General features: G+C 40.4%; 1 protein-coding gene across 3 annotated transcripts in view; it reads left to right on the plus strand.

Moving 5' to 3' along the window:
* cers3a (ceramide synthase 3a) overlaps positions 1-26051 on the plus strand; it is an 85501-nt gene that overhangs the window by 36032 nt on the left and 23418 nt on the right. For all 3 annotated transcript variants that reach the window (XM_060941099.1, XM_060941100.1, XM_060941101.1), the window contains exons 8-10: positions 452-580; positions 14518-14624; positions 14771-14924. In XM_060941099.1, coding sequence (XP_060797082.1) covers positions 452-580; positions 14518-14624; positions 14771-14924 — 390 coding nt within the window. The remainder of the gene's footprint in view (positions 1-451; positions 581-14517; positions 14625-14770; positions 14925-26051) is intronic.

Consider the following 26051-nt stretch of genomic DNA (forward strand, 5'->3'; position numbering starts at 1 on the left):
ACTTTTTAGTCAGTCTACCTTTTAGCTCTAAAATCTTGCTAAGTCTTGCAGGTGATGTGAGATTTCCTCACACAGTGCATGTCAGACTTGAGCTTGATCTAGTTGTTGGATAGCTGTGTGCCAAAGTAAAACAGACACAAGTCTGATCATTTCAGTTCGTAATCAGATCCCAGCTGTCAGTATGTCCGTGATGCTCCTACACTGCAGTGCGAGTCGAATCTCTCAATACAATTTTCTCCCTTTTCAATGTTAAGTGTAAGCAGGCTTGGCTTTAAACCACTGTAACACATTTCAATTCAGGAAAGTCTTTTGTAAGTAGGAAGTATACAGTATTTTGTAGAAAATGTCAATAATTAACCATCAAAATGTTTTTTGAAGATGACCGCTCTGATTTATGTCACATTAACTATGTAAACAACAGGAGCATATTTTTTTTTTTTAATATTTGCAGGACTTCAAGGAGCAGATAATTCACCACTTAGCCACACTGACTCTGCTGGCGTTTTCCTGGTGTGGAAACTATATTCGAGTAGGAACGTTGGTCATGCTTGTGCATGATGCATCTGATGTGTTTTTAGAGGTGAGTGAGGCAGATTTCTCAAGTCTGTTTGCAGCAACACCATATTCACAAACTGAATAGGAGCGTGTTCATAATGCTGGGCATCAACAGTGTAACACCACTGTTGAAAACTAAACTGTCCCATATTAATATAAATGTTGTATTTTTTTGAAAGTTTATACCTAAAGAAAATGAAAAATATAAGTGGGCAAACAATCTTTCTCCTGATATATATAAATGTACGTTCGAGTGATGAATGTATATTTCATGAATGAACGATGCAAACGAGTGAAATGTTTTTAAACACAATACACTTCATATCTTCATGCCAACATACAATTTTCTTTATATTATAGTTCAAGTTCAAAGTGTTTATTGTCATATGCACAGTAAGGACATGCCCACTTGCACAATGAAATTCTTAATTTGCTGTCCACCATGAATGCCAATTACAAATAAATAAACAGGCAGAAGAAGTAATACAAAGTAAGGCAATATAGTGCAAAAATAAAAGCAAAGAAAAGCAAAAGCAACAAAAACAAAAACACCCAGTGTAGTTCAAAATAAAGGTTAAATGTTGTGCAAAATAGGTAGTGTAATACAAAAATAAGGCAATGGACACATCCACAAAAAAAAGCAAGTTAATCAAAAGAATTTTAATTTTGAACCAGTTTGCCATTTTGACAACGCATGTCTAGTAGTCAGCAGGAAAGCACTGGGAGTGACATCATCAGAGTGAAATATTGGGAATTATTCTACATACAGGACACTTTTTCCATGGAATAAAAACATGTATTCTATTCCCTTCTAGCGGGTTTATTGATAGCATGCAATATTGTTATCATATTGCTTATCCCCCATGTATTACGCCACTCTCCCCACTGGAGAATGAGCATGCAATAGTGTTACAATATTGCATGTTGTCAAGACAACACAATGTCACACATCAGAGCCCATGAGAATATCCAATGACAAGACTTTTCTGCTGTGCATGCACACAGTCATTTCTTTGTCGGCCGGGAAAGAGAGAAGATGAGGCTAATCTAGTGCTCAGTTTAAGCACTAAATAAATAAACCGAAAACTGAAACTAAAGATGCGCGGAACACCCGAAAGGCTACCAAAACTTCATGAGATATTCTTCACGCATATTTACAAGAGAAAAACATACCAACGGGCATCGAAAAACTGGAAAAGAGACACGTTGGAGATGTAAAACTTCCGCGCTAGTAAGTGATTGTGACAATTTGTAAACAAACATGGCCATGAGGTTTGCTTCATTAAAAGTGGAAGATTTTGAGAGAATTTTGGCTGCCAGGCTGCTCTGTTGTATGTAGTTGTTGATGTTGATTTTAAAAGCAATGAAGTAAATTACACAGGAATAATAATAATAATAATAATAATAATAATAATAATAATCGTCTTGACTGCGCTAGCATTGGCCTTTGCTAACGCTACACCAGCTGGAAGGTAACTGTACTGCCGCGCTAACAGCACTGAGTCGCGGGTAAGCTACTGTAGCATTGGCCTTCGCTAACACTACTGCTATGCCAGCTGGAATGTAATGGGACTGCCATGCTAACAGCACCGAGTCACGGGGAAGCTAGCATTGGCCTTTGAGAATGCTAATATGAAGAGAGTGTATCTGTATTATAATTATAATAATAATATTGGCTGGGTTTTTTCGTGATCTATCAGATATATTCCATTCAGCAAGCATGATACTGAATTCGTCTTCGACTCGCTCAATATCATGCTAGCTGAATGGAATATATCTGAAAAACCACTCAGTACCAGCCAATATTATTTAATTATTCTTTTTTTTAACTTTGTTTATTGGGTTTTGCAGACGTATACAATTGTATTGAAACATTTACAAAGAGTTAAGTATACATTCTTTATTTTTAGACAACAAAAAAAAGGGGGGAAAGAAAGAAAAAGGGACAGGCACATCAGTCAGGTAACAGTAAACAGCAATAAACATAGCAACAAACATTCTAAGTCAGAGTAATGGCACCTCTCTTAGCTGCCTCAGTCGTGTCAGTCAGTCAGGGGCGAGTGAAAGATCTGTCCTCATAATGAATTGAAAGAATGGGCCCCATAATTTCCCAAATTTACTGGAGCAGCCAGTCAAAGACTACGGAGCCCCTCTGGTGACATGGGTGAAAAAAAAATATTCCATGGCCACAAGTTAATAACGCGTAGGAATGAGATCCTATTCTGTGGCCATGACTTGTTTAACGCGTGGGAACGAGATCCTATTCCGTGGCCATGACTTGTTTAACGCGTGGGAACGAGATCCTATTCCGTGGCCACGACTTGCTTAATGCGTGGGAATGAGATGATTATTGGGTGGCCATGAATTAATAACGCATGGCCACAAGATGATTCAAGTTCCAGCCTGATGGGATGATGTCCAGTTTTTGAGCGGCTGTCAATTGTGCAATAAATACAGGTAATTATACTTTTATATTCAAGATTATAAACCTATAACTCAACTAGGATCAGGGCTGTACATTAAAACACTCTGTTGATCTGATGAAATGACTAACACTTCTCGTGGCCATGCATTATTAATTCGTGGCCACCCAATAATCATCTCGTTCCCACGCATTAAACAAGTCGTGGCCACGGAATAGGATCTCGTTCCCACGCATTAAACAAGTCGTGGCCATGGAATAGGATCTCGTTCCCCCGCGTTATTAACTTGTGGCCACGGAATATTTTTTTTCCACCCATGTCACCAGAGGGGCTCCGTAAAAGACAGTCTAATTATCTCCAACTTCAGAAAATAAAGGGCATCTCTAATCCAGTGGGCGTAACTGGGCGGAATTGTTGATTTCCAATTAATTACAATTAATCTTCTGGCTAGCAAGGTAGCAAAAGCAAGTACATCCTTTTGGGACTTAGAAAGGGAAGGGGAAGGGGGGCAACCCCAAACAGTGCACTCAGAGAATTTGGTTTTATTTTTTCCCCAACTACCTCTGAGAGGGTATTAAAAATCTCAACCCAATAATTATGTAGAGATGGACAATGCCAGAACATATGTATAAGGTTTGCAGGAGATTGCTGACACCTATCACAAGTCGGAATTACACCATCATAAATTATAGCCAGTCGAGCCTTAGTGTAATAGTTACGGTGTACAACTTTACACTGAATAAGACTGTGTCTAGCGCAAATAGAAGATTTATGTACCCGTCTCAAAATCTCTGTCCAGACTTCCTCTGATAACTCTACTCCCAGGTCCTCCTCCCAGAGTGACTTTATTAAGCCTAGGGGCTCTGAACGTAAAAGATTAATTTGATTATAGATACAGTTAGGTCCATATATATTTGGACACTGACACAAATTTTCTTTTTTTACCTGTTTACTGAAACATATTAAAGTTATAGTTATATAATGGACATGGACATAAAATCCAGACTTTCAGCTTTCATTTGAGGGTATCTACATTTAAAATTGGATGAAGGGTTTTGGAGTTTCAGCTCCTTAACATGTGCCACCCTGTTTTTAAAGGGACCAAAAGTAATTGGACAATTGACTCAAAGGCTATTTCATGGGCAGGTGTGGGCAATTCCTTTGTTATGTCATTCTCAATTAAGCAGATAAAAGGCCTGGAGTTGATTTGAGGTGTGGTGCTTGCATTTGGAAGATTTTGCTGTGAAGAAAACATGCGGTCAAAGGAGCTCTCCATGCAGGTGAAACAAGCCATCCTTAAGCTGCGAAAACAGAAAAAATCCATCCGAGAAATTGCTACAATATTAGGAGTGGCAAAATCTACAGTTTGGTACATCCTGAGAAAGAAAGAAAGCACTGGTGAACTCATCAATGCAAAAAGACCTGGATGCCCACAGAAGACAACAGTGGTGGATGATCGCAGAATAATTTCCATGGTGAAGAGAAACCCCTTCACAACAGCCAACCAAGTGAACAACACTCTCCAGGAAGTAGGCCTATCAATATCCAAATCTACCATAAAGAGAAGATTGCATGAAAGTAAATACAGAGGGTTCACTGCACGGTGCAAGCCACTCATAAGCCTCAAGAATAAAAAGGCTAGATTGGACTTTGCTAAAAAACATCTAAAAAAGCCAGCACAGTTCTGGAAGAACATTCTTTGGACAGATGAAACCAAGATCAACCTCTACCAGAATGATGGAAAGAAAAAAAGTATGGCAAAGGCATGGTTACAGCTCATGATCCAAAGCATACCACATCATCTGTAAAACACAGTGGAGGCAGTGTGATGCCTTGGGCATGCATGGCTGCCAGTGGCACTGGGTCACTAGTGTTTATTGATGATGTGACACAGGACAGAAGCAGCCAGATGAATTCTGAGGTATTCAGAGACATACTGTGTGCTCAAATCCAGCCAAATGCAGCCAAACTGATTGGTCGGCATTTCATAATACAGATGGACATTGACCCAAAACATAAAGCCAAAGCAACCCAGGAGTTTATTAAAGCAAAGAAGTGAAATATTCTTGAATGGCCAAGTCAGTCACCTGATCTCAACCCAATTGAGCATGCATTTCACTTGTTAAAGACTAAACTTCAGACAGAAAGGCCCACAAACAAACAGCAACTGAAAACCGCTGCAGTAAAGGCCTGGCAGAGCATTAAAAAGGAGGAAACACAGCGTCTGGTGATGTCCATGAGTTCAAGACTTCAGGCAGTCATTGCCAACAAAGGGTTTTCAACCAAGTATTAGAAATGAATATTTTATTTACAATTATTTCATTTGTCCAATTACTTTTGAGCCCCTGAAATGAAGGGATTGTGTTTAAAAAATGCTTTAGTTCCTCACATTTTTATGCAATCATTTTGTTCAACCCACTGAATTAAAGCTGAAAGTCTGAACTTCAACTGCATCTGAATTGTTTTGTTCACAATTCATTGTGGTAATGTACAGAACCAAAATTAGAAAAATGTTGTCTCTGTCCAAATATTTATGGACCTAACTGTATATGAGATAGAGCCTTTAAGAGTAGGAATTGGCATCAGGAAGCCATCTAAAGCAGAGTCAGAGGGTAAATTAGGAAAGCTAGGGAATGTGCCCTGAACAAAACTGCGGACTTGTAAATATCTAAAGAAGTGCTGCTTAGGAAGTGAGAATTTAACTAAAAGTTGCTGAAAAGAAGCAAAAACATTATCAGTATACAGGTCTTTGAAGTTATGAATACCAAGATTCGTCCACCTTAAGAAAACACTGTCTATGAGGGAAGGAGGAAAAGCATGGTTAGCTGCGAGTGGTGCATGAATAGAGTATGTCTATAGACCAAAGTGGCGCTTAAACTGGACCCAAATCCTAAGTGAGGCCTTAACAATCACATTCTTGGTGTAGGGAAAAGTGGAGGAGTGGATAGGGGAGTGCACTAGGGCTTTCAAGGTCACTGGTTTTGCTGAACTTGCCTCCATAACCAGCCATGCTGGGGGAGGATCAAAAGCCTCATATTGAAGCCAGTGCTTAAGAATCCTGATATTGGTGGCCCAATAATAGAACCTAAAATTTGGCAGGGCCAGCCCTCCCAGTGGCTTCGGCCTTTGCAAATATTGTTTGTGCAGCCTAGGAACCTTCTGGTTCCAGATAAATTCAGAGATCAGGCTATCTAGTTTACGGAAAAAAGACTGAGGGAGGAAGAGTGGTATGCACTGGAACAGGTAGGAGAGTCTTGGGAGTACATTCATTTTAACAGAGTTGACATGTGCAATCAAAGACATATTAAGCAGAGACCATCGTTCAAAGTCTTTCTGGATTCGGGTCAATAGGGGGGCAAAGTTAGCTTTGTAGAGGTCTTCAAATTTGTGCGTAACATGAATTCCAAGATATACAAAACTATGTTGAGCAACTTTAAAGGGAAAGTTTTCCAGGGGATACGTCTTAGCAGCGGGGTTAATGGGAAATATCTCGTTTTTGTTTAAATTTAATTTATATCCAGAAATTTGACCAAACGAATGAAGAGTGGCAAGAGCAGCGGGAACTGAGACAGGCAGGTTGGAAACATATAAAAGTAGGTCATCTGCATAAAGGGAAACTCTCAGCTGAATATCATTTCTAAATATGCCTGTAATAAGGTGGTTGGACCGAAGGGCTATCGAGAGAGGTTCAATAGCGATTGCGAATAATAGAGGGCTCAAAGGGCAACCCTGTCTAGTAGAGCGATAGAGGCGAAAATATTCTGATTGGATATTATTCGTCCTGATTGAGGCTTGTGGGGCTGAATAAAGCAACTTAATCCATGAAATAAAACTATTCTTAAAACCAAATTTCTCCAAGACATTTCGGCGTCTAATGATATCACAGCTTCGTGGGTGTCAGAAGAGGAGACATTGTAAAGTACATTGAACAAACGTCTAAGGTTAGAGAAGGAGTGCCTATTTCGAATGAACCCCGTTTGGTCCAAGGAAATGATGGAAGGAAGGATGGATTCCAGACGTAATGCTAAAAGTTTGGATAACAATTTAAAATCAACATTCAATAAACTTATTGGACGATAAGAGGTGCAGGCTAACAGGTCCTTGCCTTTTTTTAGGAGAAGGGACATGGAGGCTTGATTGAGAGTTTGGGGAAGGCGGCCGAATTCAAATGATTCATTGAACATATCCAATAACAAAGGGGCAAGCTTGTGCCAGAACTTTTTGAAAAATTCGGAAGGAAAGCCATCTGGCCCAGGGTTTTTCCCATTTTGCAGAGATGATGCAGCTGTATTAAGTTCAGCAATAGTAATTGGCCTCTCTAACTCTTCCACAGCTGGTTGATCGAGTGAGGGAATGTCCAAATTTTCAAAGAAACTGTCAAAATCAGGAGTGGTATCTTGATCAGATGAATAGAGAGACATATAAAATTCCTTAAACACATTATTAATTTCCATGGGTTCAGTGGTGATACGCGAATTAGTCTGAATTTGAGGGATATGGTGAGATGTAGATGCCTGACATAATTGGTGTGCTAACAATTTACTAGCCTTATCTCCATGCTCATAGAACTGGGACCTTGTTTGTAGGAGAAGTTCAGTGGTACGGTGTGTCGTTAGGGCATCGAATTCTGACCGTAGACAGAGGCGCTCTTTATATAGCTCTGGAGTTTTGTAAGTAGCATACAACCTGTCGAGTTCAGATATGCGTTGCGTCAGCTTAGTTAATTTCTCCCTCCTGAGTTTCTTCTCATATCCTGCGTAGGAGATTATCTCCCCCCTGATGTATGCCTTTAAGGCCTCCCAAAGTACTGAGGCAGAAACATCGGGTGTTTTATTCAAGCTCACAAAGAAGTCAATTTGTTGTGAGACAAAGTTAACAAAATCCTCATTTAAAAGAAGGCGTGTATTAAGACACCATGGCGCACGCGTATTAAATCTCTGAAATGCAAATATCCATAGAAATAGGGGCATGATCGGAAATAACAATAGCATCATATTTACAATTAGATACCGATGAGAGAAATCTATTATCAACCAAAAAATAGTCAATGTGGGTGAAAGTGTGATGGACATGAGAGAAAAATGAATATTCCCTCTTAGAAGGGTTACAAAAGCACCAGACGTCGGTGACAGCAAATTCCTCCATAAAGGACTGGATTACTTTAGCTGATTTTGATGGAGCGCAAGCTCTGAGGGAGGAACGATCCAGCTGAGGGTCAAGCCAGCAATTAAAGTCTCCACCTAGTATTAAGTGGTGTGATGACAAATCAGGGAGAGTTAGAAAAAGGCGTTTAAAGAAAGCATCATCGTCAAAATTGGGAGCATAAATATTAGCCAAGACCACCCGGGTGTTATGAATCTGACCAGCAACTATAACAAATCTACCATTAGGGTCAGAGATAGTACTTGAATGCACAAACGGAACAGATTTATGGAACAAGATAGCTGCACCCCTAGATTTGCCTTGAAATGAGGAATGGTAAGCCTGACCTACCCATCCCCTCCTCAATTTAGAGTGGTCTGAGACCTTGAGGTGAGTTTCTTGCAAAAAAATTACATGGGCCCCAAGATGGTAAAGATGGTGCAGTATCTTACTTCGTTTTATAGGATTATTGAGCCCTTTGCAGTTAAAGCTCGTGAATCTAATGTCACACCCACTGGATGATGTTGTTACATTAGATGGGATCATGGCTAGGTAACAATAGTATTATGTAATAGTGATGATCATAAAACAATCTTATTGAACAATAATGTGAAGAAAAGAGACAAACAAACAAACAAGAAAAAAACTTGCAGCATCTCACGATCAATTGTGATAAATCAAAAGGGCACCTACGGTGCTACAGTTTTTACCTGAGGTATTCCTGTATTCCAATCAAATAGCCACCATAAGCCAAGTTAGGGAAAATCGAGAAAGCAAGGAGGTAACAAGAAAACAAAATCAGTGTCACCTCAGAACTGTAGCTCATTGAACACATTAAGAAACCAAGGCAACCCTGGTGAGGAGCAAATGTAGTCCTCAAGGCCAGCAGCAATAACAGCAAAACATCAAGTTAACATGTCAACTAAATAGTGTCTGGGGTGACTCCCTTTTTAATATTCTTTTCAATGAAGTTCAGCGCCAATGTCGGATCCTCAAACTTGTGGGTCTGTCTGCTGGGCAGAGTGATGCATAGCATTGCTGGGTAAAGAAGGCCAAACCTGACATTCGGGCAGGAATGGAGCTCCTTTTTTACTGCAGCAAAGGCGGCCCGCTTTTTAGCCACCACCGGAGTGAAGTCGGGGAAGATCGAGATCCTCCTGCCCATGTAGGAAAGAGGGGAAGCTTCACCAGCTCGGCGCAGAATTTGGTTCCGGGCTTGAAACAGGCTCACCCGAATAATGAGTGGACGAGGGGGCTCACCATCCTTAGGCTTGGCGTGTAGAGTGTGATGAGCCCGGTCCAGCATAGGTTTATTGTCAAGACCGAGTAAGTCTTGTAGGAGCTGGGCCGTGAACTCGGTGGGACAAGGACCCTCTGTACCCTCAGGCAGGCCCACTAGGCGAACATTATTCCACCTTGAATGACTCTCCAGGTCCTCGCACTTCTTTGACAGGGAGTCAACAGTGGTGGTTAGCTTGCTAACATTAGCTCGGAGGTTGGATAGCTCCCTGTCGTTAGCATTCGCCGAGCACTCAAGGTCCGCGATCGCTTCGCCATATGAAGCAAGTCTGTTCTCAAAGGGCTCCAAAGCCACTACAATCTCTCTTTTAACTGCTGCAGAGATGGTGGTTTCAAACTTACTGAGGATGTCCGAGTGCATTTCATCCATCATCTCCCTCATGTTCAACAACAAGGTGGCATTAGCATCTGGCTGATCTGGGGATTGTGGTTGATGTAATAGCCGGGACTTGCTACGGCCTGCTTTAGTAGCGTCGCCTCTCCCACGGCTTGCCATCATAGAGTGCCCACAAGTGAAAAAAGTTTACATAAAGTGAAAGGCTGCAATAATAGAGCTTAACGCCGGCAAAACAAATAAAAAGTGTAATAAAAGTGTAAAAAAAGTCACATTCCTGCGGAGCCTGTGCGAAACACGTCCTACATCTACCTCACTCCCACAGCGCCCCCTTATTTAATTATTCTATCCAAATTCACTGCATATGAGCAATCGCATGTTCTGATTGGTTACTCTACTACTAGGCTATCAGTTCATATACCGTGAGTAGAGAGAAACAAAATGATGGAGCATGTTGCTGAACCAACTGCGCACAAAATAAAAACTCTACTCGAAAACAAAACCACAAAAAAGCAAGAAAATATAGAATAAAAGTATTTGATGGTAAGAACATATTTTTTTTCAAGAATTATTATTGTCACATTTTGAACAAGTTGCTACTGTCATTTCGGTGGTTTGTTTACATTCTAAGCGGAAATTATTTTGTCGGACGTTTTCTATAAAGTTTTTATTTCTCGAATTTGTAAAAAATTAAAATCAAATGCTCTGTTTCTCAAAATCCAGTGAATATGGATAGAATAAAACAGTTATTCCATTCAATCTTGCTGTACATGGCTTATAGCCTCATGAACGACTTGATTTCATGGAATAATTGTTAAATATGTATAGTGTATTTCAGTAGCCTTTGATTAAAATGGCTTCAAAATTGACATTCTGTGTCAGAATAATTATTATTTTTCTCTGCAACCGGAGCTGCTCTAAATTGCCCATAGGTGTGAATGTGAGTGTGAATGGTTGTTCATCTCTGTGTTAGCCCTGTGATGGATTGGCACTCTCACCCAAAGTCAGCTGGGATTGGCTTCAGCTTATATATTTTTATACAACCCCGATTCCAAAAAAGTTGGGACAAAGTACAAATTGTAAATAAAAACAGAATGCAATAATTTACAAATCTCAAAAACTGATATTGTATTCACAATAGAACATAGACAACATATCAAATGTCGAAAGTGAGACATTTTGAAGTTTCATGCCAAATATTGGCTCATTTGAAATTTCATGAAAGCAACACATCTCAAAAAAGTTGCGACAGGGGCAATAAGAGGCTGGAAAAGTTAAAGGTACAAAAAAGGAACAGCTGGAGGACCAAATTGCAACTCATTAGGTCAATTGGCAATAGGTCATTAACATGACTGGGTATAAAAAGAGCATCTTGGAGTGGCAGTGGCTCTCAGAAGTAAAGATGGGAAGAGGATCACCAATCCCTCGAATTCTGTGCCAACAAATAGTGGAGCAATATCAGAAAGGAGTTCGACAGTGTAAAATTGCAAAGAGTTTGAACATATCATCATCTACAGTGCATAATATCATCAAAAGATTCAGAGAATCTGGAAGAATCTCTGTGCATAAGGGTCAAGGCCGGAAACCCATACTGGGTGCCCATGATCTTCGGGCCCTTAGACGGCACTGCATCACATACAGGCATGCTTCTGTATTGGAAATCACAAAATGGGCTCAGGAATATTTCCAGAGAACATTATCTGTGAACACAATTCACCGTGCCAGCCGCCGTTGCCAGCTAAAACTCTATAGTTCAAAGAAGAAGTCGTATCTAAACACGATCCAGAAGCGCAGACATCTTCTCTGGGCAAAGGCTCATTTAAAATGGACTGTGGCAAAGTGGAAAACTGTTCTGTGGTCAGACGAATCAAAATTTGAAGTTCTTTATGGAAATCAGGGACGCCGTGTCATTTGGACTAAAGAGGAGAAGGACAACCCGAGTTGTTATCAGCGCTCAGTTCAGAAGCCTGCATCTCTGATGGTATGGGGTTGCATTAGTGCGTGTGGCATGGGCAGCTTACACATCTGGAAAGACACCATCAATGCTGAAAGGTACATCCAGGTTCTAGAGCAACATATGCTCCCATCCAGACGACGTCTCTTTCAGGGAACACCTTGCATTTTCCAACATGACAATTCAAACCACATACTGCATCAATTACAGCATCATGGCTGTGTAGAAGAAGGGTCCGGGTACTGAACTGGCCAGGCTGCAGTCCAGATCTTTCACCCATAGAAAACATTTGGCGCATCATAAAACGGAAGATACGACAAAAAAGACCTAAGACAGTTGAGCAACTAGAATCCTACATTAGACAAGAATGGGTTAACATTCCTATCCCTAAACTTGAGCAACTTGTCTCCTCAGTCCCCAGACGTTTACAGACTGTTGTAAAGAGAAAAGGGGATGTCTCACAATGGTAAACATGGCCTTGTCCCAACTTTTTTGAGATGTGTTGTTGTCATGAAATTTAAAATCACCTAATTTTTATCTTTAAATTATACATTTTCTCAGTTTAAACATTTGATATGTCATGTATGTTCTATTCTGAATAAAATATGGAATTTTGAAACTTCCACATCATTGCATTCCGTTTTTATTTACAATTAGTACTTTGTCCCAACTTTTTTGGAATCGGGGTTGTAGATAATGCACGGATGGATGAATTTACTGTTCAACTGTACACATTTACACTGGACTAAAGCATATATTTAGAAATTGTTTAGGATCTAGGAAATCAATGTTAAGTTGATATCTTGTTTAACACCACGAAACATTGGACTGATGAATGTATAAAAACCCTTTTTTATCAGCACGTTTATAAGTACACTAAGTGCAGAAGTGAAACTTATCTGGAGAAGTGAAATACTTTATCAAGGCTGCAGTGATTCCGTAGCACTATAACCTAATCAAAGACTTTTTGTTAAGGAGATGATTCTCTAGTAGGATAAAAGGATTGAAGGCCTGTAACAGCCAGACATTTTTGTCAAACAGAATCAGTAAAAACTTTGTGGCTACCATATCAATCAGATTTTGCTAATGATATTATTTGTACAAGTAGATTATCATTGGCTCTTTCTGCCATGACGTCAGCATTATAACTGCATACACTAGTGAGGAGCTGTGTGCGACATTATGGACAGACACTGGAGAAAGGAACAAATATTACCTCAATTGAAAGGCATGATAAGAAGCAATCTGTCATTACTCTGAGCTACCATCACTTAAAGCTACGTATACTGCCTTTCAGATTTTTCACGTTTAGGTCATAAAAAGAATTTGCCCTGACACCCAATTATTTTTGTTTAGTGGACTGAAAGCTACTGAATTCGAATCACAGACCTTCAATTTTATTACTTTTTTTCCCCTAAAAGAACAATTAATGAATTTAGAGCCACATGGCCCTAAATTCTCTGCTATTTTTTCTTGCTTCACCATGACCCAATCCATGGGAAATCCCATGTGGTGGGCTTTCCCTATTCATGCAAGGCATTGTGGGATACAAATTTGAATCAGGAGAGAAAAATGGAGGACGTGAGTGTGTGAATGAAACGTGAAAGACCGACTACAATAACAGAAAGTGAGAAGAAAAGACGTTATGTTGCAAAGGAAAGGAAATGCAGAACCAAACTAATAAATATCGGCGGTTAGCGAGCACCTCGGTGTGATCAGCTGTTCGTTTAGCGACAGAATGATGTAACTGTCAGTTCATGGTCAAAGGTAAACCTGTAGATGGCAATAATACAACACTGGATGCCAGCTGCCGTAAAACCCAAAAGATGAAGACGACGACGACTAATGCCTCGGTCACAACCGGCCGTACGTGCTCCTACGGCCGGTCTACGTGCAAAAAACGCAAGAAACGCACGGAGGGTGCGCGTGTTACGTGCTGATTTTCGAGCCGTAGACTGGCCGCAGAGGTTCTTTGTCATGTCAAACAAACTCTATGGGTGCTTACGTTTTTTTCAGGTTGCAAGACAAACTTATGGCCAACATGCGTCTTTCTCCACGAACAAAAAAAACCGCAGCGATTTGGGAAAAGCCAAAAATCGCACGGCCAAAAAATCATACGTCCGGTTGTGACCTAGGCTTAAGGTAAACCTGTGCATGCGCACACGGACTTCCTTTGTCTTCTTGACTGCGCAAAGCGAGTGATTTCATGCACATTATTTGATAGGGAATCCCCTCAAATTAAATAACTTCCCAGCCACAGAATGGCCTGTTGTTGTTTTTTAAAGATATTACAAAAATAAACATATATCACAATAACCAAATTTCAGAGGGAACTAAATTTCACCGATTTTATGAAATCGAAAGGCCGTCTACTTTTAACTATAGTTAAGTCTACTATCATTTAACTATAATTAAATGTGATAGTATTAACTATCACATGAAATCAGACGTTTAAAGCAGATATCTAGAGTCTCAATTATAACTTTGGACTATGCCGTTAACTCGTTCCACAGATTGTTAAAACAGAGGTAATTTTAATGACAATAAAAATTTGCAACTGGTCGCGCCAACATTTCGTAGTGCTAGATTTGTTTTCTCAGACTCCTGGTGTCATGTGTCAAACAATCAGATGCATAGCCCGTCGAAAAATATATTTGATTATTATTTGAGGTTTAAAACATGGTAATTGGGTTTTGATTCCCAGCATTGTGAACACGCTTCTAGTTAAATGGTCTGTTTATCTATTATGACTTGAATGTATAAGTGTGTAGCTCAGTTTTGGTTTCTGTGAACTTTATTTTTCTGTCCAGTCTGCCAAGATTTTTAACTATGCCAAATGGGAGAAAACCTGCAATAGCATTTTTGTTCTCTTTGCTGCTGTGTTCATGGTGACGAGACTCGTTATCTTTCCATTTTGGTAAGATGTTTCTTTAGTCGATGCATGTATGAGCTTATGAGAATACTGGTTGGTCAATACATTCTAATTGTTTGAACAAACTTTGCAATATAACTGCAGTTTACGAAAACAGGGACTCTAAAGCATCAATGTTCTCTTTGTTTCAGGATCATCCACTGTACATGGGTCTACCCACCTGACTATTACCCTGTTTTCTTCGGGTATTACTTCTTGAATGCTATGCTTGTTATCCTATTGATGCTGCACGTATTCTGGGCCTACCTGATCCTCCGCATGGTTAAGAAATTTCTCTTTGGAAGTGTAAGTAGTTATTATCCAGTTATTAAATTCGCTCTTCGTAAAGCAAAAGTTCTCATTTAAAGTGAGCAAAAATGAAACGTGCACAGTTTCTACCCTTACTCCAAATGTAGTGCTCAACAAAGACAATGTTGCTCTACACATCTAGCATTAGCAAGCAAACCAAACTGGTGTTTGTTCTCTAAAAACCTTACTGCATGATTTATCTGGCACCCATTCTTCATATGTGGATTTCTGCATTAGATTGGATTGTTGATGATTTGACATGATCCTGGATTTGTTTGTTGTTGGACTTGCTACCATTACCTGAAGCTCTAACCTACACAGGGGCAGACTTATTCAGTGTAAACAAGATTAGACTGTGCAGATGTTTTATAAAAATATGAAAAATCACAGACATGCTTCATTACTAAATATATCTTGCAGTTAATTGCTATTGCAAGTCCGGGAATGAATTAAATATATCTAATGCCGCTTTTCCACTACAAACGCGGCTGAGTCGGGCTGAGCCGTGCCGTGCTGAGTTGGGCTGAGCGGGGCTATTGGAGTTGCATTTCGACTACCACCGCGCTGAACCGTGCTGGCTGGAAGTGGGTGGACACATTGGGTGGAGTTAGCGAAAGTGGGTGGACGTCACGTGATGTCGTTAAGCGGCGCAAACAGTGACATCAGTGATCTTTTAAGCGGTAGTCTCACGACCCGAATAGTAAACAATAAACATGGAGGACATGGAGTCGTTAGTGTTGCTGGTCTTGGTGCTGTGGCTTGTTGTCACCGACAACGCCAACAGATACTGGCAAGAGCGTATAGATGAGGTGAGGCGCATAAGGCTCCAGAAATTCTCGTAATTCTTCTTCTTCCGGGTTTACGGTGTTTACAGATCCCAGCGTGCTCGCGGGGCGTGTGTGGGCATGTGAGGACACTCCTCCTCACCAATCAGTGCACAGGGGAGTGTCTGCTCACGCCCCCAGCCTCACTCGGCTCGGTTTGGCTCGCTTCAGCCCTACTCCAAAACCGTGCGAGTTTTGGGGGCTGAGCAGGGCTGAAGCGAGCTGAGTCGTGCTGTTTTGAGATAGTCGAAACGCGAGCCGTGTCGGGCTGAAGTGAGCTGAAGCGAGCTGAAGTGAGCTGAAAAAGGGTAGTGGAAAAGGGCCATAATTGTGCCATGCATGCTTTCTTTAGATGAGCAAAACTAAACAACTACCTGTGGGCAAAATTTCATTCACAAAATATTGTGAGGATGGAAAAATAAAACTTTTAACTGACCTCTTCAGCATCCATGTAATTTGAATTAGCTTTTGACTCATTCATAATGATTTTATGTCTTGATATATCTGTCCTTTCCAGGCAAAACAAGAGGGTGTAATTATCTCAAACAGCCCAGTTTGTCTATACTAATCTTTCATGTAATAATCTCATGTATGTTCGAAGAATTGAATTAGCCTGTTTGGAATTATCACCATTCGTAAATTTTGCATATATCAATTTTATTTGTGAAGTGATGTGCATTGTACAAGGATCAGGGTCCTGGGTCTCATTTGAGGCAAAATAAAAATATAAATAAAGTCTTAAAGGGGACATGTTCTGAAAAACTCACTTTTTCAGTTCTTCTGCACATATACACTATATTGCCAAAAGTATTTGCTCACCCATCCAAATTATCGGAATCAGGTGTTCCAATCACTTCCATGGCCACAGGTGTATAAAATCAATCACCTAGGCATGCAGACTGTTTTTACAGTTTGGAGCTGGCCCCTTCCTCTTCCAACATGACTGTGCACCAGTGCACAAAGCAAGGTCCATAAAGACATGGATGACAGAGTCTGGTGTGGATGAACTTGACTGGCCTGCACAGAGTCCTGACCTCAACCCGATAGAACACCTTTGGGATGAATTAGAGCGGAGACTGAGAGCCAGGCCTTCTCGTCCAACATCAGTATGTGACCTCACAAATGCGCTTCTGGAAGAATGGTCAAAAATTCCCATAAACACACTCCTGAACCTTGTGGACAGCCTTCCCAGAAGAGTTGAAGCTGTTCTAGCTGCAAAGGGTGGACCGACGTCATATTGAACCCTATGGATTAGGAATGGGATGTCACTTAAGCTCATATGTGAGTCAAGGCAGGTGAGCAAATACTTTTGGCAATATAGTGTATTTGGGTACCTGGAGTGCCTACCAACCCACAAACTCTGAAATAGGACAGCCAGTTGGTTTCTTTTTGGGCTCCAGATTCAGAAAACATGAGCTTCAACAAGCCGTTCAGATTTGGCTCCTTTTTCTACGTCACAAGGGGAGTGCATTAGAATTATCCCACCCCCTCATCTGAGTATCTCCACTCATGAGAACTGCCTTTGCAAATGAATATTCATGAGGAAAGTGCTACCTGATTCATTGTCATTTAAAGGAACAGGCACTCAAATCAGTCGTTTTGAACAGGACTGTTTCGACAGGGTGAGAAAGGAGCTGTGGTGTTTTATCCTTATGGTATTTTGACCAAAGCATGTCACGGACGTTTCCTTAAGACCTCAGGGAACTGTGTCAATGTATGGAAAAGGGGTATAATATTTCACCTTTAATGTATAATATTTCACCTTTAAATATTTCACCTTTAAAAAATATTTCACCTTTAATGTTCAGTTCGCTGTTCTTGATCCCACACCTTTTTGGGGCTTGAAAAGCAGTTCTTGTTTTAAAGCAGGCTGATTTAGACACAGTAAAAAATAATATGTAATGCTTCAAAACCTGCCAAAACCTCAGCGCTGTTAACTGGACCCTGAATGTAAATAACGTTCACTGCATTATATTTGAAATGGAATTGCATTTAATTGCCAAATATGAATATGACCAAAAGTGGTTAAGAACTGATCCGTTTTTCTGGACTCTCAGTACATTACTGTTTTGAAATTAAACGGATATGCTCATGTTAAGAGACAACTAGAAAAGCACTCGGAGAGCGCAGACCTCCGCCAAGAATCCTTTAAAAAAATCCGGGATCCAGAAGGTGATCCGGATCACCGCCAAAATTTAATGGATTGTTACTTGTGCCCAGTCACACCTCTGGAAAAAATTTCAGAGCAATCCGTTCATAACTTTTTCCGTAATGTTGCTAACAGACAAACCAACAAACAAACCAACGCTACCGAAAACATAACCTCCTTGGCGGAGGTAATAATTTGTCACTAATAATCAAGCCTCTGCTCACAACATGACATGCATCACCCTTAGGTTTGAAAGTGAATCTACAGTATGTTTTGCTAGAGTGGCAAATGCCTTCAGAATACATCTCTAAATGTGAAATCAAGCATTACAGCTTCTTCACACTAACGCTGCAGGTTGTACAGTATGCCCTGTAGTGCACTAGCAATATTTGAGATTATGTTTATGATAAATGGTGGAAAGGCATCTGTAGATATTAGCCCTAGCCTTTATGTAAATAGGCATTAATAAGTGCTAATCTCTGTAAATGGAAGTTGGTTCAAAGCCTTCAAGGGAAGATTGATTAGCACATTATTTTCCTTTTCAAAAGAACACCTCAAGTCATTCAACTGCTTCCTGTGTAGTTTGTCTCATCACCGGTTCCACTACTTTAAGCAGCCTTGTAATGACAGATGTTGTCATCATGACATTCCACCCTGTAAATGATCCACATGAAGCTTAACACTGCAAATTAATGCAAATATATAATACAGTGGGCTCTGAAAGTCTGAGACTACTCATGAATATGCTTCTATTTTGCATCCTTTTTGAATTTAATACAACAGTTTTCATTAAAAATCATGTACAACACCTTGAGTGAAAAGTATTTGGTATGTCCCCTTTTTACTTTAATGACAGTGTGCACTCAAGTTGGCAAGGACAAGTTTGTGCAAAACCTGATGATCCATTTTAGATCAAATCCATCACTGTGTGTCTGAGCACATGCTTCAGGAGAAGAGAATAAACATGAGGGAAAACATGACCTTTTATCCTGTTCTACAGGGTTGCAGGCAAGCTGGAGCCTATCCCAGCTGACTACGGGTGAAAGGCGGGGTACACCCTGGACAAGTCACCAGGTCATCACAGGGCTGACACATAGACACAGACAATCATTCACACTCACATTCACACCTACGGTCAATTTAGAGTCACCAGTTAACCTAACCTGCATGTCTTTGGACTGTGGGGGAAACCGGAGCACCCGGAGGAAACCCACGCGGACACGGGGAGAACATGCAAACTCCACACAGAAAGGCCCTCGCCGGCCACGGGGCTCGAACCCGGACCCTCTTGCTGTGAGGCGACAGCGCTAACCACTACACCACTGTGCCGCCCCTAGTGCAAGATATATTGAGTAGTAAATATTCAAGAAATTGAATGTTTCTTTGTTTTACATATTTCGTACATTTTTAATATTTCATATTTAAATATTTTTAAAGAATCCCAGATAGCGGTCAGTGTGGTCTCACACATTTGGACCTCACTGTGTACAAAAAGGGGGCAGCACGGTGGTGTAGTGTTTAGCACTGTTGCTTCACAACAAGATGGTTCTGGGTTTGAGCCCAGCGGCTGACCGAGGGCCTTTCTGTGTGGAGTTTGCATGTTCACCCCGTGTCTGTGTGGGTTTCCTCCACAGTCCAAAGACATGCAGTGAGGCTAATTGGCTACTCTAAATTGCCCATAGGCGTGAATGTGTGTGTGTGTGTGTGAATGCACAGAAAGGAACCTTACTGCTGCAATTCTGGCCAAGTCAACCAAACAAGGTTCGCCTCAAGCTCAGATTGGGTTCGGTAGGGATGACGACTACATGTACAGAAAATGACCAAGATTAAAATGATCTGAAGCTGTTTTCATGATTAAAAACAGACAAAAATTTTGTCTTGAAATGCAGTTCTGTTAAAACCTAGTTGCAGTTGCACTCATTTTCATGGCATGGCTCCGAATTTGAAATCTGACTTTCAATCCCAGTACTGAATGTGACAGTACTGAAGACGAGATTTCATGTTCCACTTCATTGTTTTTCATTAGTTTGTCATGTGTCCCCCCGGTATAACTTAAGGTTTCAGTAATTAGCAAACAAGAAAAGAACTTTTGCTGCGAGAGTACTTCCTTGACATTTGTCTGAGTCATAACTTGATGTGTTTTGTTTTTTTCTCAAACTGTAATTCAGGGACTGAAATCCTGTATAAACACGTTTACCAGAGGTGTTGGCCTAGAGCTTTGGGGTTTGACAATAACAGGAAATAAATATTTGGACTGAATCTGGGAGGGTGAGATTCTTTATGTCCTAAAAAAGTTGTCTCTCTTTTTGCCTGGCTGAGATGATTAGTACAAGGTGATGTCTTCTAATATACATGAAGTACAGAATAAACCACTTTGTAGGAAAATAATCAACAATGGGATGATGTGGTCTGAAGTGAAGCAGAGTTTATCTTACCACCCCAAAGTTGTTTATTTTCCTATAACAGCATGTCCTGAATTGTTTTATTCATTTTATTCCACAGCAATTTGCCAATGATTAGAATTTTTATTTATTAATGACAAACTCATCATGCTTTTGATCCATTTTTGGAAAAATTTAAAGTTGTTGGATGCAGGCTTATCGTACTTGAGTCCAGGACTTGGACTCGAGTCTGACTAGTGGCCTAATCTTAAGGACCTGTGACTTGACTTGGACTCGAGCACTCATGACTTGGAGTCGTGCGTTAACTGCATTTGAACTTGTAAATTGGAGACAAGGACTCTGATTTTTCTTTATTTTTTTGTAACATGCTATAATAATTTGGCATAAGATATTTATATTTGCATTAATTTTTGTACTAATTTCATGCAAGAGTGTCACACCTGTGCGCCTTCGCGCGTGCATCAGATAGACTCTTGGGCGTGCTCCGGACAGCGCACGCACCAAGCGGACTCTTGCGTGCGCGCACTGTAAACAACTCGCACCTGCACAGGATTAAGGCACAATCAGTGTGCCAATATAAAAACTGTGAAAACATACTTACTTTGCGAAGTATTGAGTTGCGTTGCTGATACATTACTGAGCCTTATTTCCTTGTTTGGCTTCCTGATCCCTGATTTCCTGTTTCTCGTCTTTGATTCTGCGGAGTCTACGATAACCTGTTTGTGCCTCGCTCGACCTATTGCCTGTTTCACTGTTTTAGGATTTTGCCTGCCGTTCTGGATTGTTTACCTGTCTTCACTTGTATTATAATAAACACACCTTCTGCACTTACATCTGTCTCCCAACCATCTCTGACAGAATACTTCACACTCTCTGACAAAGAGAAGCACATTCACCTGTTCATACGTCATGTTCAGGAACAAACTAATGTTAATGGTGCTAAAACAGCCATTACTCAATTTCTTTTAATGACTTGGACTTGAACACTGGGGACTCGAGACTGGACTCAGACTCGAGGTTTAGTGACTTGACTACAACACTGGTTGTATGTCTGTAAGACATCTAAAAGTTAATAAGACCAAAAAAAAAAATGCAGATTGTTGTGTTACTGAGAAACCAGAAAGTGCAAAGTCCTCGGTCTTGAAAAGGAGCTCTCTCTGCCATGGGAGTTCAGACACCTGAGACCAGGGGCATCACTAGGAATTAAGCTTTACTGGGGCACTGCCACCCCCCCCGCACAATGCACCTTAATGTTCCTGTCCCCAACCTATGCAAAGTGGATAATTCTCATGCTCTTGTGGATGAAGTTATGCGAGGAATAGGTCAACGAGACGGAAAACACATCCAAGTCCCCAAAAAATTTATTGTTGGCATTTGGGCTATTAATGCATGCTGATGCTAAATGTGTCACCTCAACTCTCACGATTCACGAACTTAGCTGGTTAGTTATGACTGACTAGCACATAGTCTACAACCTTAATCTTACCTCTCTCACCCTCCTCCTCATCTGTCACTGTTTCCCTGCCCCTGTCTCTGCTTCTTGAGAAGAATTGTCTGATATCCATCTGGAAAAGTAATTTAATATCGTTTAATTCAATGTAGTTTAATGGGTTTGTTAGAATATGGTTTGCTTAGTTTTGTTGCAAAAACTTCGTGCTACCTTAACTCATCCAGAGCCCGTTCTCTGACTCATCCAAAGAGTAGACTCGTCTCTCCAGTAGGCTAAATGGACTGATGGAACGCCGCACGCATGCTATGTTTACAGTGAGAATCTCCCAGACCAATCAGAAAATTAGTTAGAAAGAAGGGGTGATAGAAGTTTGAAACACACTCTGTCCTACAACTGACAGTAGATAAATGATCTGCCAAAGAAACTAGTTTGTTACGAAAATCTTTCAACATTTTCTGACTGGGGCACAGCTGATTTTTACTGGGGCACGTGCCCCACTAAAAAAGGCCTAGTGACGCCCATGCCTGAGACTCTTTTTCCAAATGATTAAATAAGTGTCTCCTTGCAGAAAGCTTGACTATATTAACGATTATCCATTTTTCTTTCTTAATAACAATTTTTTAATCTGCTTATTATTAGCTTTAGATGATGTGGAGCATCCACCATACCAGCAAATTAGTTGTTACTATAGAAACAATCATGTATTAGACATAAAACAAGCACATTAATGTAATACTTTGATTTGAATTACAATTGGCAGACTTTCGGCTCCATTAGTATAAATTTCTGTTATCTATTATTGTCCTTCCTGGAGTTTTTGGACTAATGGAACCTTGTATGTGAAATTTGTCAAAACTAAGGATGGAAATTGAGAACTGCTTCCAGATTGTCCAATCCATATGAATCGTATATCTCAGTGGTTATCAGTTCCTTTTATTGATGCTGGCATGTTGTTCTGAAAGTTGCACATTTCAAGAAAATCATCCATCATGACGTCAAACTCTGCATCTAAAGCCAAACACTGCATCTACACTGCTCAAAACTTGCAACAAGAAGAAGTCATAGTGGAGAGGAAGAAGTGGTCCAAAGCGTGGCTTCATTTCATGAAGAAAGATGACGACGCTGCTACTTGCAATGTCTTTAAAATGAGCATTTCAGATAAAAGTACAACCCCGATTCCAAAAAAGTTGGGACAAAGTACAAATTGTAAATAAAAACGGAATGCAATGATGTGGAAGTTTCAAAATTCCATATTTTATTCAGAATAGAACATAGATGACATATCAAATGTTTAAACTGAGAAAATGTATCATTTAAAGCGAAAAATTAGGTGATTTTAAATTTCATGACAACAACACATCTCAAAAAAGTTGGGACAAGGCCATGTTTACCACTGTGAGACATCCCCTTTTCTCTTTACAACAGTCTGTAAACGTCTGGGGACTGAGGAGACAAGTTGCTCAAGTTTAGGGATAGGAATGTTAACCCATTCTTGTCTAATGTAGGATTCTAGTTGCTCAACTGTCTTAGGTCTTTTTTTGTTGTATCTTCTGTTTTATGATGTGCCAAATGTTTTCTATGGGTGAAAGATCTGGACTGCAGGCTGGCCAGTTCAGTACCCGGACCCTTCTTCTATGCAGCCATGATGCCGTAATTGATGCAGTATGTGGTTTGGCATTGTCATGTTGGAAAATGCAAGGTCTTCCCTGAAAGAGATGTCGTCTGGATGGGAGCATATGTTGCTCTAGAACCTGGATATACCTTTCAGCATTGATGGTGTCTTTCCAGATGTGTAAGCTGCCCATGCCACACGCACTAATGCAACCCCATACCATCAGAGATGCAGGCTTCTGAACTGAGCGCTGATAACAACTTGGGTCGTCCTTCTCCTCTTTAGTCCGAATGACACGGCGTCTCTGATTTCCATAAAGAACTTCAAATTTTGATTCGTCTGACCACAGAACAGTTTTCCACTTTGCCACAGTCCATTTTAAATGAGCCTTGGCCCAGAGAAGACGTCTGCACTTCTGGATCATGTTTAGATACGCCTTCTTCTTTGAACTATAGAGTTTTAGCTGGCAACGGCGGCTGGCACGGTGAATTGTGTTCACAGATAATGTTCTCTGGAAATATTCCTGAGCCCATTTTGTGATTTCCAATACAGAAGCATGCCTGTATGTGATGCAGTGCCATCTAAGGGCCCGAAGATCACGGGCACCCAGTAAGTTTTTTTGGCCTTGACCCTTATGCACAGAGATTCTTCCAGATTCTCTGAATCTTTTGATGATATTATGCACTGTAGATGATGATATGTTCAAACTCTTTGCAATTTTACACTGTCGAACTCCTTTCTGATATTGCTCCACTATTTGTCAGCGGAGAATTAGGGGGATTGGTGATCCTCTTCCCATCTTTACTACTGAGAGCCGCTGCCACTCCAAGATGCTCTTTTTATACCCAGTCATGTTAATGACCTATTGCCAATTGACCTAATGAGTTGCAATTTGGTCCTCCAGCTGTTCCTTTTTTGTACCTTTAACTTTTCCAGCCTCTTATTGCCCCTGTCCCAACTTTTTTGAGATGTGTTGCTGTCATGAAATTTCAAATGAGCCAGTATTTGGCATGAAATTTCAAAATGTCTCACTTTCGACATTTGATATGTTGTCTATGTTCTATTGTGAATACAATATCAGTTTTTGAGACTTGTAAATTATTGCATTCCGTTTTTATTTACAACCCCGATTCCAAAAAAGTTGGGACAAAGTACAAATTGTAAATAAAAACAGAATGCAATAATTTACAAATCTCAAAAACTGATATTGTATTCACAATAGAACATAGACAACATATCAAATGTCGGCATTGAGACATTTTGAAATTTCATGCCAAATATTGGCTCATTTGAAATTTCATGACAGCAACACATCTCAAAAAAGTTGGGACAGGGGCAATAAGAGGCTGGAAAAGTTAAAGGTACAAAAAAGGAACAGCTGGAGGACCAAATTGCAACTCATTAGGTCAATTGGCAATAGGTCATTAACATGACTGGGTATAAAAAGAGCATCTTGGAGTGGCAGCGGCTCTCAGAAGTAAAGATGGGAAGAGGATCACCAATCCCCCTAATTCTGCGCCGACAAATAGTGGAGCAATATCTGAAAGGAGTTCGACAGTGTAAAATTGCAAAGAGTTTGAACATATCATCATCTACAGTGCATAATATCATCAAAAGATTCAGAGAATCTGGAAGAATCTCTGTGCATAAGGGTCAAGGCCGGAAAACCATACTGGGTGCCCGTGATCTTCAGGCCCTTAGACGGCACTGCATCACATACAGGCATGCTTCTGTATTGGAAATCACAAAATGGGCTCAGGAATATTTCCAGAGAACATTATTTGTGAACACAATTCACCGTGCCATCCGCCGTTGCCAGCTAAAACTCTATAGTTCAAAGAAGAAGCCGTATCTAAACATGATCCAGAAGCGCAGACGTCTTCTCTGGGCCAAGGCTCATTTAAAATAGACTGTGGCAAAGTGGAAAACTGTTCTGTGGTCAGACGAATCAAAATTTGAAGTTCTTTATGGAAATCATGGACGCCGTGTCATTCGGACTAAAGAGGAGAAGGACGACCCAAGTTGTTGTTAGTGCTCAGTTCAGAAGCCTGCATCTCTGATGGTATGGGGTTGCTTTAGTGCGTGTGGCATGGGCAGCTTACACATCTGGAAAGACATCATCAATGCTGAAAGGTATATCCAGGTTCTAGAGCAACATATGCTCCCATCCAGACGACATCTCTTTCAGGGAAGACCTTGCATTTTCCAACATGACAATGCCAAACCACATACTGCATCAATTACAGCATCATGGCTGCATAGAAGAAGGGTCCGGGTACTGAACTGGCCAGGCTGCAGTCCAGATCTTTCACCCATAGAAAACATTTGGCGCATCATAAAATGGAAGATACAACAAAGAAGACCTAAGACAGTTGAGCAACTAGAATCCTACATTAGACAAGAATGGGTTAACATTCCTATCCCTAAACTTGAGCAACTTGTCTCCTCAGTCCCCAGACGTTTACAGACTGTTGTAAAGAGAAAAGGGGATGTCTCACAGTGGTAAACATGGCCTTGTCCCAACTTTTTTGAGATGTGTTGTTGTCATGGAATTTAAAATCACCTAATTTTTCTCTTTAAATGATACATTTTCTCAGTTTAAACATTTGATATGTCATCTATGTTCTATTCTGAATAAAATATGGAATTTTGAAACTTCCACATCATTGCATTCCGTTTTTATTTAC

The sequence above is a fragment of the Neoarius graeffei genome, chromosome 15, assembly GCF_027579695.1.
Source record: "Neoarius graeffei isolate fNeoGra1 chromosome 15, fNeoGra1.pri, whole genome shotgun sequence".
Classification (NCBI taxonomy): domain Eukaryota; kingdom Metazoa; phylum Chordata; class Actinopteri; order Siluriformes; family Ariidae; genus Neoarius; species Neoarius graeffei.